This window comes from Phoxinus phoxinus (assembly GCF_949152265.1).
Source record: "Phoxinus phoxinus genome assembly, chromosome: 2".
Classification (NCBI taxonomy): domain Eukaryota; kingdom Metazoa; phylum Chordata; class Actinopteri; order Cypriniformes; family Leuciscidae; genus Phoxinus; species Phoxinus phoxinus.
The window spans coordinates 39,398,725-39,417,988 of record NC_136877.1 but is presented as its reverse complement, the minus strand read 5'-3'; the positions used below and the strand labels follow the sequence as shown (position 1 = coordinate 39,417,988).

General features: G+C 37.2%; 6 protein-coding genes across 15 annotated transcripts in view; 3 read left to right on the top strand and 3 right to left on the bottom strand.

Moving 5' to 3' along the window:
• Window positions 1-209: 209 nt before the first annotated feature.
• On the top strand, window positions 210-735 carry LOC306991383 (glycoprotein hormone beta-5-like; the record flags this gene model as incomplete). Its single annotated transcript, XM_079599153.1, has 2 exons — window positions 210-425; window positions 547-735. 2 exons carry the CDS (start codon window positions 210-212, stop codon window positions 733-735), a joined length of 405 nt encoding a protein of 134 aa, XP_079455279.1.
• Window positions 736-848: 113 nt separating this feature from the next.
• Window positions 849-3,887, bottom strand: gpha2 (glycoprotein hormone subunit alpha 2). Of its 2 annotated transcripts, XM_079599130.1 has the most exons (4): window positions 3,619-3,887; window positions 2,394-2,523; window positions 2,117-2,301; window positions 849-1,867 (listed from the first exon to the last, which is right to left on the bottom strand). In XM_079599130.1, the coding sequence occupies exons 2-4, from the start codon at window positions 2,509-2,511 to the stop codon at window positions 1,763-1,765; spliced, it is 408 nt and encodes a 135-aa protein (XP_079455256.1). In that variant the 5' UTR covers window positions 2,512-2,523; window positions 3,619-3,887; the 3' UTR covers window positions 849-1,762. The 2 variants fall into 2 exon arrangements, with proteins under 2 accessions (XP_079455256.1, XP_079455257.1); XM_079599131.1 differs by lacking the exon at window positions 3,619-3,887 and having other exon boundaries at window positions 859-1,867; window positions 2,394-3,018.
• Window positions 3,888-7,227: 3,340 nt separating this feature from the next.
• Window positions 7,228-11,849, bottom strand: majin (membrane anchored junction protein). 5 transcript variants are annotated; one of them, XM_079593026.1, is made up of 11 exons: window positions 11,654-11,849; window positions 11,241-11,373; window positions 11,047-11,098; window positions 10,874-10,949; window positions 10,237-10,359; window positions 10,124-10,152; window positions 9,801-9,940; window positions 8,838-8,889; window positions 8,527-8,578; window positions 7,979-8,069; window positions 7,228-7,371 (listed from the first exon to the last, which is right to left on the bottom strand). In XM_079593026.1, exons 2-11 carry the CDS (start codon window positions 11,339-11,341, stop codon window positions 7,323-7,325), a joined length of 765 nt encoding a protein of 254 aa, XP_079449152.1. In that variant the 5' UTR covers window positions 11,342-11,373; window positions 11,654-11,849; the 3' UTR covers window positions 7,228-7,322. The 5 variants fall into 5 exon arrangements, with proteins under 5 accessions (XP_079449152.1, XP_079449155.1, XP_079449156.1 ...); XM_079593029.1 differs by having other exon boundaries at window positions 11,241-11,348; window positions 11,654-11,827; XM_079593030.1 differs by having other exon boundaries at window positions 7,979-8,049; window positions 8,528-8,578; window positions 11,654-11,758.
• LOC306988214 (glyoxal reductase) lies at window positions 11,847-13,974 on the top strand. The gene is made up of 2 exons (XM_079593017.1): window positions 11,847-12,064; window positions 12,191-13,974. The coding sequence occupies exon 2, from the start codon at window positions 12,229-12,231 to the stop codon at window positions 13,093-13,095; it is 867 nt and encodes a 288-aa protein (XP_079449143.1). The 5' UTR covers window positions 11,847-12,064; window positions 12,191-12,228; the 3' UTR covers window positions 13,096-13,974.
• On the bottom strand, window positions 13,142-17,246 carry badb (BCL2 associated agonist of cell death b). Of its 2 annotated transcripts, none has more exons than XM_079593062.1 (4): window positions 17,058-17,246; window positions 16,167-16,308; window positions 15,707-15,894; window positions 13,142-14,289 (listed from the first exon to the last, which is right to left on the bottom strand). In XM_079593062.1, the coding sequence occupies exons 2-4, from the start codon at window positions 16,297-16,299 to the stop codon at window positions 14,176-14,178; spliced, it is 435 nt and encodes a 144-aa protein (XP_079449188.1). In that variant the 5' UTR covers window positions 16,300-16,308; window positions 17,058-17,246; the 3' UTR covers window positions 13,142-14,175. The 2 variants fall into 2 exon arrangements, with proteins under 2 accessions (XP_079449188.1, XP_079449187.1); XM_079593061.1 differs by having other exon boundaries at window positions 13,411-14,289; window positions 15,707-15,906; window positions 17,058-17,170.
• Window positions 17,247-18,180: 934 nt separating this feature from the next.
• The window catches only part of exoc6b (exocyst complex component 6B), a 90,680-nt gene continuing 89,596 nt past the window's right edge, over window positions 18,181-19,264 (top strand). For 2 of the 4 annotated variants that reach the window (XM_079605199.1, XM_079605197.1), the window contains exon 1: window positions 18,181-18,345. In XM_079605199.1, coding sequence (XP_079461325.1) covers window positions 18,257-18,345 — 89 coding nt within the window. In that variant the 5' untranslated portion in view covers window positions 18,181-18,256. The remainder of the gene's footprint in view (window positions 18,346-19,264) is intronic. The other 2 variants (XM_079605198.1, XM_079605196.1) reach the window with 1 other exon arrangement.

Sequence of the window (19,264 nt, the reverse complement as noted above, 5' to 3'; positions counted from 1 at the left end):
ATTTTTTCCTTTTTGGTATTTGTTCTCATTGATTAAATAGGTAATTACATTTTTTTACATTCTCACAACAGGTGAGGAAAAACAGTCCCCATGCAGAAAACGTTTGTGAATCCTTGCTAATAATGTCCGAGATTCTCCCTAAACATAAAGAAAAACTTTTTAGCAATGCTTAAATAGTAATATCATGTTATCTTTTATGATAAGTCATCATGATGTCTTTCAGAATGTGTGTCGACCGCTTCTCAGTGACCGCTGTGACCTTTCTGCTGCTGTTTCCTGGCTTTTACTCCACCACGGCTGTGACGACCTTACAGAGTTTTCGTGGTTGCGCGGTACGTGAATTTACTTTTGTGGCAAAGAAGCCTGGATGCAGGAGTCTGCGCATAAGCACCGAGGCGTGCTGGGGCCGCTGCCACACCTGGGAGGTGATAGAAACCTGCTATAATATACTTACTTATAGAACTATTAAAAGAAACCAATATGAGGGCATGTGGGGTATATGTTTGTGTAATGACATGTGTTCTTGCGTGTTTTTTGGCATCTCAGAGGCCAGTCCTGGAGCCGCCGTTTATCCAGAGGCACCACAGTGTCTGCACCTACAGCCGTACACGGCCCCTGACAGCACGTTTACCAGGCTGTGGCCCTGGCATCTCCCCCATCTATCATTACCCTCAGGCCTTACAGTGTGACTGCACCTACTGCTCCTCAAACCACACAGAGTGTGAGACCTTTTAAAGGCACACAAACACAAACCATCTTTGCTTATTATGCCAAAAATGATCATAGTTATTATTGTTCTGCATTAGAAGTCATATATAAACAAAACAAAACATGATTTAACAATAAAACACAGAAAATGTCATGTACTCCTTTATTTCAAAAGATTAGACACATTTTGTGCAAACATCACCTTATAAATATATATATGAGGCAAGATACATTCTTTATGTCATTAGGTGGCACCGACATTAGACACATGATTTTATTTGAATTATTAGAGAGTATCTGATGGTTTTTACCATTGTTTTATATTGAATTGATGAATGTAGAATTGTATTTTCTGTCTTTACGCAACATTCAAGAACATTTCACTCATGCTGTGCCATCTTAGAACTTAAGATAAAAGATAAAAAGAAAAGAAGATGATATAAAAAAAATATACACCTTTAAAAAGTTTGGGGTTGGGTAAGATTTTTTAAAATGTTTTTGTAATAAAATCTCGTAAAAAAAGCTCACCAAATCAGTAAAAACTATTTTAAAAATATTATTTAAAATAAAAAAATAAAAAATAAAATTTACTCCTGTGAATTTTCAGCAGACTTTAGTCTTTAGTGGTACATAATCCTTCAGAAATCGTTCTAATAGGCTGATTTGCTGCTCAATAAATATTTCTTATATTATCAATGTTGAAAACAGTTGCGCTGCTTAATATTCTTGTGGAAACCATGATACATTTTTTTCCAGGATTCTTTGAACAGAAGGTTAGAAAGAACGGCATTTATTTGAAAAATGAATCTTGTGTAGGCCTAATATTTAAATATCTGTACTGTTACTTGATCAATTGAATGCGTTCTAGCTGAATAAAAGTATGAATTTCTTACTGACCCCAAACGTTTCAGTGGTAGTGTATTTCTAAGTAAATTTACAAGTGAAATTAAAATGGTAAGATGATAATCAATAATTTGAATTAAAAAAAAAAAAGAAAATCCATATTTTCATAATCGCCTAGCAGTACAGCATGAGTGAGTCTTCACGTGGGCTCTCAGTAACTGGATTTGTGACACATGTTGCACCGACAGGCACGTGCAGTCAAGATCTCGATATCCACATGGTGACGCCCTCGAGGACAGTGCAGACGAACTTTGACCTGAGAAAAGTAAAACATTTTACTTAGTAGCCTACATTTTTTTGTCAGTTTCCTATATTTTGAAATAATTTACCTAATAGAATAAAATGATTAATGCATGACTGGGCTGGTGGAAATTATGTTCTGAAATCCACAGAGGACCAGATTCATTCAAGTCTTTAGTCATAATAATTCATAATTGGTTCTTCTGATGTAAAATTGGCTGTAGTAATATATACTAATGGTTGGACGACGTTAACAGTGCTGTACCTTGGCATCCTTGCTAATGGTGCAGCAGCGGGAAGCAGACGTTATGTTGTGGGTGAAATTGGACGCCAGCAGCACAGAGTAGCGCGAGGGGAACGCGCTGGACTCGCAGTAGCCCACACAAGCGTTCACCATTTGAGTTCCTCGACATGTCCCTCGCTTGTCTGTACGTATGGTCACGTTAAATGCTGTGCGTAGGCGTAGACAGAGGGCTAAATCAGTACTTTATTGTTTAGGAATGAGTCATTTGCTTGTTAAAAATGAGGTCTTTTCCACTCACGGTAAAGGTGGCAGCCAGGAGTCAGGGCTTGAAAACTCCTGCTGAGGGGCATCAGCAACACCAACAGAACCACAGGCAACATAAGCACGACCAGGTCAGATGTTACACAGCGGAACATGGTGATGTTATCCTGCCAGAGTTGAAGAAATGTTAAGAAATTTCAATATAGTTCACTTAAAACATAGGTCAGACAGAGTCATTGTCAAATGCTACTATAAATCACCAGTATTGTCATTTTGCATTCTTTCTTTTTGTACTCTGGACCAGTGGCTAAATCTGAGGTCAACCGTATGACATCTTTTAATCTTTTAGTGCATTAATGATTTCATACCATTTACATAAACATTTAAGTCATTCGGCCCTTTACAAGAACAATTTCCCTAATTGAGAAAACTGACCAGACTTTCCTGACTATTGTCTTGGGAGTCCATTATTTGGAGTTGTCAAAATAATCTGAAAATTAATCTGCCACTCCCTCCTCGCAATGTGAATGAATGTTTCCATGCCGTAAATGTTTTTGCTCGGGTTTGTATTTGGTACTCATTGAGTAACTCAGTTTTATTATCAGTTTATTATCAGTCTGGTCCATGCATTCATCCTGTATGTATGAAACAATTCAGAACAATTATCAATGTGTTTTTTGTCCAGTATCAGAATTTACATGTACACTTATTGGAGAATGTGAATCGTTTTTATATTTGTGAAAATTCTAATTCACTCTTTTTTCTTTACTATTGTTATAACAATAAATAGGCTATGAATATATGTGTACACACACACACACACACACACACACACACACACACACACACACACACACACACACACACACACACGCATTTTTTCACAACATAAATGACTACATTTTTACATGAGTAACATACACACACGCACACACATTAATATACAACAATTTGAGTAAGTATATAATTTTGGCTGCATGAAAATGCACCCAGATTGAATTAGAAACTGTTTAGAGCGATAATTGTGAAGATTGCCTTCGCTGTCGTCTAATGGACGGGTGGATGGATAGATACATTTAAAGAATCACTTCCCTGAGGGGAAAGTCATGGGATTAACTTTTTGTCTGCTGCATTAATAATGGATAATAGAGAAATCAGCATTACAGTCTTACATTAATATTAATCTCACACCAAGACATCCACATTACATTTATAATAACAACCAGATATTAGAATCCTAAAGGGAAACAAGCAAAGTTTACCTGTAGATGTGGATCCTTGTTCAAAGCCAAAGTGTGCAGATAAGATGTGGAGCTCAGGCTCAGACAGGTGCGCAGGTGTGTGTATGATCACTGGATGAAGTTCTTTCTCGCAGAGCACATATATGTAGTGCAGGTAAAACTGAGCCCTCAGCTTCCAGCATAGTCACACCCTCTTACCAATGTGTCCTCATGCATGTGGATGTGAATAACGGGACCCTCCCCATCGCCATTATTCCACTGTTTTAATGCGCTTGCTGTGTTTCCCTTTCCCATCCCTTTTCTTTCTATGTTGCTTAACTTTATAAACCTTTGCATGTCCTTTCATCTCTCTTGCTCTGGTCTTTGTCCAAGAGTGTAGTTTTGGTCTGAAAAGTGGGGGTGGGGGGGAATTGTTTGTTCATTTATTTATAAATTTTTGCTAAATGGTCTTTTATCATTCACACATACAAAGTTGGTTGATAACATTACTGCAATAAAGTTAAAACCTTGTTAGCAATTACTTGTTTACATAGGATATATGATGTGTTTTATATGATTTAAGCACCTAAAATCTTATTTAGAATTTTCTAAATTAAAGTGTCATGGTAGGTCCAACTAACTTTTTCTTTTACTGAATATGTTAATTTCCTGTCATCTCTTGGGTCAGGATTTTCCCATATCTGTCATTATTAGCAAAACACATTTTACACATTGGGCAAACCAATTATTTAGTCAATAATTCAAGAAGGTCCATACTTCAAATCTCTTGATTCTAACTTGGCCCTATTAAAAATGAAGTTTTGTAATTGTTTAAATCTAGCATTTGTTGCAATAAGGATATAATTACAGGTAAAGATCATTGATGGCTCCTCATTACATGCTTAGGCAAAAGTTTAACCCTTTTTTTTTTTTAAATCTATCATTTATGAAAAACAGCAAACTACACATTTAGAAGCTATAGTTACAACATGCCACAGTTTGAATATAAACCGTTAGTGAAAAATCTAATCTCGGAACAGATTACCCGTTATAAATTGCACAACAAGTTAGTCAAAATTTACTACAATAAATAACTTGGTACATTTTATGTTGGTGCAGGATGCTTTCTCCTCTTTTCATCTGTTTTTTAAAAATGGTTTTAGATCACGTTTGAATTCTTGCAAACTACGCCCTCACGATTGGGCCAAACATCTCAAAAAAGCTGCTTTAGGTCTGTAAATCCATGCACTATATCTAACAGTTCAGGTGTGAACATGCACACTGCATGGTGAACAATGTAAACAATAGGCCTACTGTAAATGTGCAATGTTGTGACATTTTCAAAAATGTCAGCGATTAAAGGGATTTTCAGAACAATATTACATTGAAAATGATGCATGCATCTATTGCAGACGTAGGCATATATCTGTATTAAAGTGAATTTTGAGTCATGTAAACATCTTATTCAAAACATCAACCTCAACATGTCAAAACAAAGGTAATTCTGGGTGGTGTTAGATAAAGTGGAGAAGTCAAACTACTGAAGAAATATATTTTTAAAGTGAGGTTACTAAACTAATTTGAGCCACTGTGGACCAGTGACAGAAAAGGGGGGAAATTTGCTCCCTTAACTGGATTTTCAGGAGGATTTTTTAACCTTTATGTATAGTCTATATATTTTCTGTACTTGTCATCTTTTATGTTAAATTCTTTATTCAATAAGTAATCTAATTTTAATAAGTCATTTAATTTTAGCTTCTTGTTTATTGGAATATTTTATTAAATTATTCTGTGCTGATTTTCAGGGGAAAAAAACAGCACATGGCCTTCTGTGATGTTGCTTAATTATATAAATATATAAAAACCAACAACTAATAAATATCATCATACTTCAGCAGTTGATTGATTACATTAATAATAACAAACATTTTTCATTTTCGTTGGCAAGTTTTCTGAAATGTAATGTTTAGAATGCAAAAATATGCAAATGAGGCGTTGTCTAAGTAAAAATGCACTAATTTGCATATTTCTAGAACAAAAATCTGAACATTGGATGAAGTCAGGTTAAAAATTATTGTTTAATTTATTTGATATATTAGAGCCAAAGGTTTTTACAGAGGGGATTTTGGATATCTTTATCACTCCACAAATCAGAAAATACTATCAACAGCCAAAAATAATTTCATTTTCGCCATTTTTTTGGAATAAAATGTTGTATAAAATCAAGAAAATTATATGTAAACAAACCCCTTTGTAAAAACCTTCATAATATAGATAAGAATAAAACGGTAAAGTTTGGTGTTTGGAAGTGTTAATGAAGTGGAGATTTCAGGTCATTTTGAGAAAACGGTCTTTAAAGATATACTGTAATTAAAATCTACAGTCACAAATAGATAAAGTGCTGTAAAAGATACAGTTAAAAGTGTATTTTGGATGTTTTCTGTCCACTAGTCTGAAAAAACACTTTATGGAAAGCCCAAAAGCCCCAAATCTCAAAATTGACGGATTCATGAAAAAACAGTTTTTGCCTGTAGTTTCTCCCCTTAATAAAAATGATGTGGTAATTGATCATTGGATAAAAGCGTCTGCTGAATGAATAAATAAATGGTGATGTAATTTTAGTGCAAAAGCTAAATTAAAACTTCTTAACAATGCATTCCTGGGTGCTGACTATATTAGCAAACTACTATTAATCCATTCACTTTCCAACACGCACAATTTATTATGTCATTGCAAATGGAATGGATGACATAACTCAACATCCTCTCAACCCACCTCCCCACATCATACACGATCAGCATGATTCATACTTCAAGGCCTCCTGGGTTTTTGTCACAGGATGGAGTGTAATTATAAAGAGATATTAAGATGTATACAGGGCCAGCTTCTTAGAAAACGTTTAGAGCTTGATTGACACGGAGGTTTAAAGGTCGAGATGTGAATATAATTAGCTCATCAAGTGAAAACGTGAGGCCATGCCCTCTCCTGTTGTTTTGGCAGCTGCTATACCCACATAAAGTGCAAGCGGATGTATTAATAATATAAATCTTCATGACTCTCCTAGTTTCCAGGTTACGGCTATATGTAAACTCTGAGAATAAAAAAGAGAGAGATAAAACTTGGCTCTGCTTTTCTTGAGTCATGAACCCAAAAGTTAGAAGTCTTTGACAGCTTCAACTAATTCTTATTTGATCCTGTAATAATTTGCAAAGACAGTCAGAAACAGGTGTGGATTTTGAGACAAGAGCATTGGGCATGTATAGCCTTGGCCGATGACCTCACCTTATTGAGAGTGGTCTGACACACACACACACACACACAATTTAGCGGATGATGCAACAACACGCACACACTCAAACACACAGAAACACTAAAAAGTGAACAAAACTTGATGTTCTAACGACTCCATTCAGGTGAATGCATAATAGAACATGCAATGTAATTTCAGGCTTAGTGAGAGTGACATGATGCAACAAAAGGTATTTTCACCCAAAGCAACAGTTTGAAAAATTTGTATGTATTTGAGACGCTCATACTGCGTAAATGAACACATTTAGAACCATTATTGATACGTTTAGAAGAAATTCACAAACAGAATGTACAAAACAGCACATAACAGGTTAAATAACAGACCAGGGGCTAATCAAAACCTTGAAAAAAAATTGGCTATGAAAACAAAACAAAACAAAAATCAGGTTGGAGCTCCGTAAGTGTGATGATGAATGAAGAATGATGGTTTGAACTTTTTAATTTGCAGGACTTTTACGGAAAAACAGAGAGAAGGGAAACAGTGAGCTGTAAAAAAAGCAGAAAATAAGAAAATTAAGAACATTAAGAAAACAATCTCATAACTTAATATGTAATTTAGGCCTGGTTTAGATTAAGCCAGGTTAAAAGTCTTAGTTAAATTAGGACATTCAAGTAGCTTTTATAAACATGTCTTAGAAAAAATATTACTGGTGTGCATCTTGAGACAAAACAATGGCACTGACATGTTTTAAGATATGCCAGTGCAAGTTGATTTCAGCTCAAACGTGCACTTTAGTCTGGGACTAGCTTATGCCTATAAACCGGACATTAATGTCATATTTCATAAGATTTCTTTTTTTTATATATATATACATACATTTTCTATATATCCTAATCATTTGTTAACAACATGTATTCCTTACTTCAATGAGCTCATTGTTTCTGCCTTAAATTAATACATTGTTAGTTAACTGCGTGATTTGTATATGTACATTTCTGAAATACATAACTTGGACACAGACACCTCTGATAACTGATTACTCTAAATTGACATGTAGATACATGGATTTTCTGTAAAGCTGCTTTAAAAACAATATGTATTGTGAAAAGTGCTATACAAATAAATGTGAATTAAATTGAATAGATTTCTCACCTTGCCATTCTAGAAATGATGCCAGTGTTCTGTCCAGCTGCTGAATTTGGGTCAGGACTTTGAGAAGCATCCAAACAAGGTGTTAGAAAGTCTATAAGATTTAAAATCATATTTTAGTTCATTAACACTTATAATTTGTAACTCATTATTGACCAATATTGGCCAAGATTTGATCATGTTAGAATTATCAGCATTGCCCAGTAACTGTTCACCACTTTGTCAGTTACAGATTCTAGTAAACAATTTCTGTTGTCATTTTTTTTGTGAATTTGGAGGTAATGTTGAGTGGCATTGCTAGGCTTTCTGTGCCCCCTGTAGTTTATTGCATTTTTAACGGATTATTTGCTGGATGATCCCCCAAAAAGAATAGTGCTTTGATTTGATAACTAATAAAAGAGAAAAGATGGGAATTTAATGACACAGTTCTGCTCACATTGCTTAGTTTGGTCATTAACTAAATGCATAGGCTTTTAAATGATCATTGAAAATTAATAAATAAAAATGTATATTAGGAAAGACACTGATATGTTGATATGTACGCAATTTACCATCATACACATCTGGTGCTGGTAGACAATTTTCATCTGAATCAGCATGAATCTACAACAGAAAAGAAACAAGAGAAAGATGAAGAAAATATTAACAATGGATGGTTTCACAAATGAAAAGTACCTGAAACAGGGTTTTTATTTATATCAGCTTCTATAATTAACATTATGGAGTAGTTATGCCACCTGAATGGGCTAATGTGTTAGATTGTGCACCCTGCAGGGGCAATTAAAGATGATTAACAATTGAGACAGTGTGTGTGTGAGTGAGTGATTGACAGAAAAACCAACACACACGTTCATACACTAACCTCACTGCCACAAACCATCGCTTCTGCACCATTGGCCAAGCAAGGGGACTCCCTGAAAGAGAGAAAGATCTATTGGATGTCTTTTTTTGGGCATTTCTAAATCCTGTTCCCTTTTCCAGCACATTTAACATAAAAACAAAAGACCTGTTTTAGACAAGTCTATAAGCGCATCAGCCGGAGGGCTTGTGCACATACACACAAAAGCCATCTATTTTCGACACTGCAGTAGGTGAGCTGTGTAAACTCCACTGAATTACTGCAGTCCTCGCCAGAATGAACCAACACCATAATTTCCCCATCGCCCACCACAAACAAAATGAGGACATGACGGAATTAAAAGTACATGTCAAATTCTGTTCTCCGCTGGCTTATTGATTTGTGCATCTCTTTCTACGTGGAGGAATTGGATGAGGTGGGATGTTATTTTAAGAGCTAAATTATTATGTTCTGCCGGCTGATTGAGTGACAGCTTCATTGAGATGGCGCCCCGTGCTCAAGCTCTTCTGCCGTTTCATAACTACTGCATCTGACTCAACACCTCATCACTCGGGTCAACGATCTTATCAGCTTATCAATCATCACTGAACACAAAGTGGAAATTCCCACAAATGTCTCCTGGGTTTGTGTCTGTCTGACAGCAAGAAAAGGTAGTCTACTTATAAACACCATCCTATAATGGTATGCTATAAATGATTGGCATCTATTTACTGTATGCGAGTCATGAGCTAAAGTTTAGGCTGATCCTGTTCTGCCGTTTTATTATTCATTATTATTTTATTTCCATTTATGTCCTATTGTGACACTATTCATCCAGCAAGGACTTTGAGGAAGTACAGATATGAGCCTGCATGTGTTGTAATAAAAAATAATTAAATACACTATGAGAGAAAGACAGATTTGCATAGGACAAGACTTGACAATGATTTTTCACCACATACGGCATACAAAAAGCTACACACTTACCGAAAGCACTGAGAGTTTTCTGTGGTAAGTTTACTCTGCTTGCGTTGGCTCATAGTGCCCTCTTCTGGATGGCCCATTGCAGTGGTTTGGACTGTCCTCATTGACTCATTAGCACACTGTGGACTTTTCGATATAGACTCCTGAGGGCATTTACATTTACTTTTGTCAGCTCGTGAAAATAATAAGGACATGAACAAGCACCATGACAAGAAATTATGTATAGAATTTTTTACATGCTCAATTAAGAAATTAACCACAAATAAGCTCAACAGCTCAATATATAACTACATAAAAAATATATATATTTAATAAGAGACACTCACCGATGTGCTCCAGGAACTGGTATTTGTCACTGGTAAACAAGAGCAGAAAGTTTATTCAGCACATATGTCATATTTAAGTGTTCAGGTAGCGTGCTGAGACTGAGACCTCCCACCTGCGCATTGAAAGGCTGGTTCACGATCCTCCACATACAGTGTGATAAGGAAGGGGTACGGAGACAGTTTTACACCCTCCTTCATGAACCTCATTTTAGACACCTGTTCCCATTTACTTTTGTCTGTAAGTGTTGTATGTTGTCAAGGGAAGTAATGGTACATTATTTGCACGAATTATTCATCACTTTTAGTTGAACTGACCCTGAATGCAACAGCAGTTGAGTTTTTTAAAAAGACAAATATTTTAAAAAGAGTTCAATGTCAAGGCCCTCCAAAAATGGAAATTCTGTTATCATTTACTCTTGTATAACTTGTATGACTTTCTTTGTTCTGTGGAACACACACACACAAAAGGTCTATAAAAAATGTGTAAACGTTCTTTGCTGATTCAACAAGTCCTAAGTCAACCTCCCTAACCCTAGATACAACTGTTTGGTTACTCACATTCTTCAAAATATCTTCTTGTTCAGCAGAATGAGCAATAAATGTTTGGAATGAAATAAGGGTGAGTAAATGATGACAGAAGTTTACTTTTTGAGTGATCTATCTATCTATCTATCTATCTATCTATCTATCTATCTATCTATCTATCTATCTATCTATCTATCTTTTAAAGTAATATTCAGAAAAGCATACAGGGAAAAATGTTGAAATGCTGGGTTGCGAAGGGGTGAAGACCATCCAGGTTTGCAAGTACTGCACGCACGGCATTCTGTGAAGCAAAACAAATCAGGAATGAAATCTTCCCAATTCCCAAAGTTTATGAATCCTATTTGAATCCAAAATGATAATCCTGATCTTAAAAAAACCTCCAGCTCCTCAGTGACTAGCATCCCCTCCGGCATGTCCTCCTTATCAATGCTATGAAAGGGAATATCCAAGTCAGATATTTCTAGAGAAAATTATATTTTTCTGATATTTTTGAATAGCAAGTGTAAAGGTATATTCAAAATAATATAGGCCTACTGCATATTTTATATAAAACAAATAGGGTTGCTCTTACATGCTCATTTCTCCTCGTCTTATCTTGAACTTGAAGACTTGTTGTCCAGCCTGAAAAAATCTGGTCTCAGGTACAGGGAAGGAAAAGGTCTGGATTGACATAGTTCATCTAATGAGGATGAACAGAATCTTCACTGGAAAAAGAAGAAACAAAATACATACAAAAAACTATGGTATAGCCTAATTTATAAAATCAATATTTATCTTCATACATTTATAGTGTAACGTTAGTGCTACAGAAATCCAGAGTAGGCCTAACGTTACTAAAAAAACCCTCTAGCTAGCTAGGACAAATTATCAAACAAAGTGATTCTTAAATTTATAAAGCCAATTTAGAAACGTTTAGTTTTTTTTAAATTTAATAAATGGAAATGGTATGGTTAATAAACACCCAGAGGCAAAAGTATAAGTTACCGTAACGCCTCAAGTATTCGGCGCCAAAATATGACGTTGATACCGACTACACTGAATAGCGCGGGCGCGTGTGGAGATGTCAGCGTCCCGCCCCCAGGTCACGACAACAAACTCTGATTGGTCAAAAGCGTCATCTAGTGAGGCGCGAATCAGCTGCTATCTCTATGGTGACGAGAGTTCCACAGCAATATGTTCCGCCCCTTTATTGTCACATGATCATGTTAGGTTGAGCAAGTTGTAAAACAGCACCTGACGAAGATAAGACTCTAGCAGAAAGTTTTATCTCCTACATATTACAGGTAGTACGTAGATAAATTAGCATTGTTATTTACATGGAACAGACCGTTGGACCTTGACCGTGTTGAAGTCGTCACTGGCGACTGTTTGTCTCATTTTCAAAAAACCTGCAGGGTGAGTTTTTGTCTCTGTATTATTTTATCTTCACAGTAACTTACGTGTAGATTACAAAATCTATTATTTTTAATCTCTGGATTTAATCTAATGGGTGTTTCATTTCGTCATCTTTATGCACTACAGGTTTCATAGTCTCCAAAGTAAGGCTTCCCCCTTTCATAATGACTGACCCTCAGCCATCTGTGCTTCTCAACACTGGGACTCGGATGCCTCTATTGGGACTTGGCACTTTCCGTTTGCAGGGTCAAGAGGACACTTACAATGCTGTGGATGCTGCTTTGACAGCTGGTTACCGTGCCTTTGACACTGCTGCAGTGTACCGTAATGAGGCACATGTAGGTCAAGCCCTCCGTTGCCTTCTGCCCAAGCATGGCCTCTCACGCGCAGATGTATTCATTACTAGTAAACTGGGTCCCAAAGACCAGGGCACCAAAGCTAGGGATGGTTGCCTGAGGAGCCTGGATCAGTTAGAAATGGGCTACATTGACCTATATCTTATTCATCGGCCAGGTACGCAGGGGCTGCAAGTCGGGGATAAACGAAACCCCGAAAACCGTGATGAAAGCTGGACAGTTTTGGAGGAGTTCTACTGGGAAGGAAAATTTCGGGCCATTGGGGTGTCGAATTACACAGTAGCACACATGCAGGAGCTGCTGAAGAGCTGTAAAGTGCCCCCAGCAGTTCTTCAGGTAGAGTTTCACCCAAAGCTGGTCCAAAAGGACCTTAGGACACTTTGTAAGGAAAGAGGGGTGTGTTTTCAAGCATACTCATCTCTTGGAACAGGGCTTCTGTTATCAGACCACGTGGTTCTGGATTTAGCTCAAGTGTATTTGAGGACACCAGCTCAAGTGTTGCTGAGATGGGCTGTACAACAGAACATTCCAGTTCTGCCAAAATCATGTCAGCCAGACCGCGTGGAGGAGAATGGGCGTCTGTTTGACTTTGAGATTAGCGAGAAGGATATGGAAAGGCTTTCTGCTCTTGATTGTGGGGAGAAGTTCTGCTGGGATCCAACACAAGTGTCTTAAAGACAACACATTGACAAATCCCTCAACGGATTTTCAATGACTCAGTACATCTGAACAATCTTGGAATTTCACTATTTACATCCCACAGTATAACCTATATGTCTCTTTAATTCATGCTTAGTTTGCTACTGCATCTTTTATTACATTTTTTACTAATTTAAAATGTAGTTGCAAAAGAGATGTTTTGATACAAACAGTATATTAAACCATATTTGGAAACAAAGACATTTTGATACATAGCGCCAAATACTATTACCATGAAGAACAGTTCTTATGTTTTACACTAGTGCTGCTAACAAAGTAAGAGGGACCTTTGCTTAAAGTGGTTTATTAGAGTTTTTATTAGGCTATATTTGTTACAAACAAAATAACGTCACAATAAAATGTTTTTTTCTAACTAATTAAAAAAAGTTACAAGGCATTGAAAATCTGTATTTTTCAAGTAATACCAGTTATGGTGGTGTCCTTCCTGTTCTTTCATGAGTATTCAGACCCAATCTTGTTTTTTGGGCTCTTGTGCTTATTGGTATTGTTGGTTGCAGATGATTCCAAGAGATTTTTATGACTCAAGAGATGGTAATAAAACAGAAGGGCTCTTCTAAGTGTCCAAAGTCCCTTTACAGATAAAAAAAAAAAATTTGTACAGAAAAAAAATGGTTAATAAATTCTTTAACAATTGATGTAGTATAAAATATATTTGACTTCTCTTGATGTGCTTTTGTTAAAAAGTATTTCATCTGAACCTAAAAGCCGCTATGGCAGAGCGACAGAAAGTCTGTTTTGAACAAGCTGATATCCAGCTCACATTCACAAAATGTACTGCATAATATTCCCAGAGCTTAAGAAAAGTCAAAGGAGATTCTCCACTTTTGTTTTCTTTGTGGCATAGCACATGCCAGTGAGATACAGTTCATGCTTTTCAGCAGTCAAGGGTCCCAGTGCAGTTCATGAAAAAGATTTAAAACCAGTCAATAGAATTGTTCCTTCTCTTCAAAGCAGTGCATCCTTTTCTTCTGCCACCAATTGTTATGTACAGTAGTTCTTTTTTTCTCTCCTCTTCCATCATTCATTCACTGTCAATCACTCAGCAGGGCGCGCCTCAGCATCAGACTCTTTGTGACTCCAAAGGAAGGCCAACCAGCTGGGTGATTGCCGCATCTGGCGTGCTGTTCCTGCGCTCTTCACCCTCTTCATCTGTAAGAGATTTAAGACATAAGGAAAACATTTTGATCTATTCTATGGTAAAATAAGTAGGTTAAACACTTTTATAGTACCTTGCATTTTCACTATTCTTAAAGGGTTAGTTAACCCAAAAATGAAGATTCTGTCAGTAATACTCACCCTCATGTTGTTCCAACCCTGTAAGACTTTCGTTCATCTTCGGAACACAAATTAAGATATTTTTTATGAAATCTGAGAGCTGTCTCACTCCTTCATAGGCTGCAAGGTAATTGCATCTGCCGGCCCAGAAAAGTTAGTAAAGACATCGTTAAAATAGTCCAAGTGACTACAGTAGCTCAACCTTAAGTTTATCAAGCGACGAGTGTTTTTTTTTGCGCACAAAAAGTAAACAAAAATAATTACTTTATTCAACTATTCCTTTTTTTCCATGTTGGCCTCTGAGTGAGTTCACGAGAGCGCCACGACGCATGCGCGAGAACTGAGAAGATGACGCAGATGGGTCTCGATGTAGTGTTTCAAATGGTTCTAAAGTGTGAATTTACTGGATGTCCGAATCGTGAGAAACCAACGAGAAAATGTAAAAGTGCCTTACCAATGCCGCAAATGATTGTGAGCGTCATCTCAGTTCTCACGCATGCGCTGTGGCGCTCTCGTGAACTCCCTCAGAGGCCCACACAGAAGAAAATGAATAGTTGAATAAAGTTGTTATTTTGGGGATTTTTTGCGCACAATAAGTATTCTTGTCGCTTGATAAACTTAAGGTTGAGCCACTGTAGTCACTTGGACTATTTTAACGATGTCTTTCCTAACTTTTCTGGGCCGGTAGATGCAATTACCTAGAACTAGAAGCCTATGAAGAAGTGAGACAGCTCTCAGATTTCATCAAAAATATCTTAACTTACGTTCCGAAGATGAACGAAAGTCTTACGGGATTGGAACAACATGAGGGTGAGTAATTAGTAACATAATTTTTATTTTTGGGTGAACTAACCCTTTAATAGAACTAGGCAGTGCTAGCAATTGCTAGCCATTTTGGTGCCCTAAGCATAATTGCATAATTCCTTTATGATGCGCTTTACCCCGAGAAACTTCGGCGGCGGGGGATGATATTACATGCGCTTCATGAGACACACGCATGCGGTCTCTTGCTCTCTCTCTCTCTGCCGTGCACGCGCTACGCGGTTTGGAGCACAGTCTCTGTCTCGCGGGCGCGCTCGCTCTAGATTCCGTAGATTTTAACTAATTCGCGGGCATCAGTGAGCCGCTATCAATATGCGGGAGACTGCCGGGAGGCTATTTTTTTGGTGCCCCCTCAGCTCTTGGTGGCCTACGCACAGCGCGTGGTGGGAGCGGCGGCACTGGAACTAGGATATATTTCTGATTGTCCAAACCCTCCTCTGCTCCTATATGCCAAATATTTGTTTCTTACCCCTGTATCAAGGAGGATGTCAAACTCATCACTCATTCTCCTTAGCTGTTGGCCATATTTCTTAGCTGCCCACAAAGCAGGAGGAGCAGAGCGAGATCTAGGCCTGAAACCGCCTTCATCTGGTGCCCCGGTCTCCAGCAGATCCTCCTCATTCATCGAGAGATTCCTCTGTCTTCCCAGTTGATCTCCTACAATGACATCTGATATTGAATGACTCTTGCCTGATCAGATCTCACATTGGAATTCATTTAAAGCATTTCTTCATGTAAAATAAATCGTCTTTTAAAGCTAAAACCAATACCAACACAGAGTTTATTCAGAGAAAAAAATAGTTTTGAGATTCACACTATCATGTTTGAGCTTCTCTTGTCTTGTAAATGTGCAGTGACGTGTTTCCAGGATACAGCAGAAATGAGGTGTGTTCTTATAACTATCCCACAGGCCCTTGAGACTGACTCACCTTTAAGCCTATCAGACACAGTGAGGTGCTGCTTTCTCTCTGACGATCCACTGTTATGTTCTGTCTGGCCAGAGTCCTCAAGGTCTTCTGTTGTCTCTGACTCGTTGTCAGAGATATCGAACATTTGCGCCATGATTGAACACTAAGTTAAAGAAGAAAAAAAAAAGTTTAATTTTCATTTATGCACATGTCTAAGTTTGCTGTTTTAGTAAATGGAGTCATTGGTTATTGTACTACTAACTTTATTTGACTTAACTGCATATGAGCTATTCTACATTATGAATTAGCTTATCCTCAAACAGATCAAATAAGAGCAGATGAGGGATCAGCCATGACCTCTTAAGCTACTGCTGAAGATGAGGCAAACAGTGCAATTCCTCATGATTAATAATACAAGCAACACTGTTGCGCAGCATCTCACTCTTGAGACACCAACACCAACACAGTGTTATGGTCTAAACTCAGACAGGCTTTCCCGCCGCGATCGTTTATACTGTAAACTGACAAAGACACATTTCTCAGAGCTGACTTCAGAGAACTATCCTGCTTTATCGTAACGTTACACCGACCTGAACTACAATACACATAACAATAAACCCCAGTATTCCCAAGACCACGCTTTAAAACGTATCGCAAACAGCCAACTAACGTTAGTTATCGTGTTTGTCGATTTTCTTACCATGGCAACACTAATTATTATTTCACTCGTTCAAATATAAAAAAAAGGAAACATCTGTTTACAACTTTGAGACTCAGTGCCACCCAAAACCATTAAAATGAGGTTATACCGTCCAACGACGAACTTTCTAAAGTTTCCGTCCTGCCTCGTAGTAGTTTCAACATCGCTTCTTGCATTATTTCATTATTAATATTTCAAATATCGAGTTTTACCGATCTCTGGCGTCTGAGGTACAGTCTTCCGGGTGATCTGGGTCTCTGGTGTTTGGACTGGCTATGTTTGGACTCCTTCTCCTTCTCTCCCGACACTCACCCACCCGTGCTGTGCGGAAAAGAAGCGCAACAGGATTTCACTTCCGACTCAGCAGTGCAGGGGACTGAACACGAAACAATGTAAACAACAATAACAAATCAAGAAAGAACATACAAATAAATAAAAATAAGTACAGGCATTCCTGTTGTTTTAATGATTTTTTAGCTATAGAGAAATAAATCGGAATCATGTTTTAAAATCATGATATGAAGAAAAGTCTTATAATAAAAATGGCTAATATACAGCCCGGGGTCCTGACTACTGATTACCTTGTTTTCAGAATCAGACCTCACTCAGTATGGCTATTTACCTAATAAAGGAATACATGGATATGAAATACTGATGAGGTGTATTTTATTTTATTTTATTTATTTGTTTTAGTTTGTTTCGCGGATGAGTGGTCAATTGTCAAGTGATGCTATGGACATCAATTATTATTCATAAATTAATGACAGCCAAAGAGACACTGATAACAGAAAATAATATGAAAGCCTAATGATAAAAACATGTGTTTTTACGATAGAGGATGTGATAATGATGCAATTGCAATAAGTAGCCTATATTATTTTTAATCTTTATATTTTTATGCCCGAATTATTACTATGTCACGTTTAAAAGCTATTCATATCCACTAACACAATGCTGGCACTGATCAGTGAATGCTGGTATGTTTTGTACACGAAGAAGCGTTAGATGTCGCTGTCTTGCAATACAGTTTTAGTTGATGCTAAACTTTTACAGTGCTAAAAAGAGTTGTAATAATTAGCATCAAAATTATCATATAGTATATTATATTCACTTATTAATATAAAACTTTTTCAAATCAAATTTCTTTATTTTTCTTTAACTGTGACAAGTAAAAAAATGTAGTTATTGTATAATAAAAAAAATACAACATTTTTAAATGAAATATCTATTCCATATGTCCTCATTAAAGTATTGCAGACAGGGTGTTTTTTGTTTGTTTAATAAAAAACTTGTTTTGAAATTAATTAACAGTTGAACAGTAATACCGGAAGTAAAAGCTTCAGTATTTTCCCCCTTCTCACTCTGGGCGCTGTGTGTGTTTTTTCTCGAGCGCGTCGCGAGGATATGGAAGATGGCGAGCGCGGAGACAGCGGCAGAGCACGAGCGAATCCTGCGTGAGATTGAGAGCACAGACACTAACTGCATTGGACCAACGCTCCGGTAAGTCTCCATTAAACGTACAGGAGGCTCCCGGGCTAATGTGACATTTGGGTTCAAAGGTGCCCGGAGAGCCTGTTCTCCTTGTTCCTTCAACTTTTCACTTTAGAGACTTGCCAGGAAATCTTCCATTCAAGTTGTCAAGCTGGGAAAGTAGGAGCTCAGTAGCGGTTTAGAGAAAGTTTTAGTTAGTATTCCTCTCACATGGCTCCCTGCAGGACTCCCGGAGAGAGCAGGCGGATATTGGAGTATAATGAATAATGCTCTTTATTTGAAAACAAACCAAACGAAACGTTTACACTGTGTTCTGTTGTTGCTGTCCATTGTATTTAAGGAAGTAACCCAGGCTTTTAACTTCTCCTCAAAACATTGGCTTTTTGTTTTCCATTTAAATGGGATCATTTGACTTTTTCTTACATTGTATTTCTGCGTCAGAGCTGGCACATTTGTTTTGAATGGACATAGTTAAAAGTTGCTTATGAAGAATTAACCTAATGAACATAGTTATTTCTTATGGAGTTTCAACTTTTTAACCAACTTGAGCTAAATTTGCAAACCACAGATTTCAGTTAAAGGTCAGCATTTCTCTGTCAGATGTGGTTGACATTATAGAAAAGTATGTGTTATGAGAGTAAAATGAAATCAACAATCCTGTAGTGTGTTAGATGAGTTGGTTCAGCTTTATCTTTAATTGCGTATATTTAATCTCATTCAGTTATTTTAGTGCCTTTTTCACTGAGCCTACTTTCCTCATAGATAACCTGCATGTCAACTATGTTGATACAAGTCAAGTACCAGTTCACTAATTGAATCCATTTCCTGTTACTTGGCGACCAGTTTGTGTTTTACATGTTGTTTAGATAGTGGAACTGTGTGATGCTAATTTTGGTGCTAGCAGGGTGGTGTGTGGGGCACATTGATA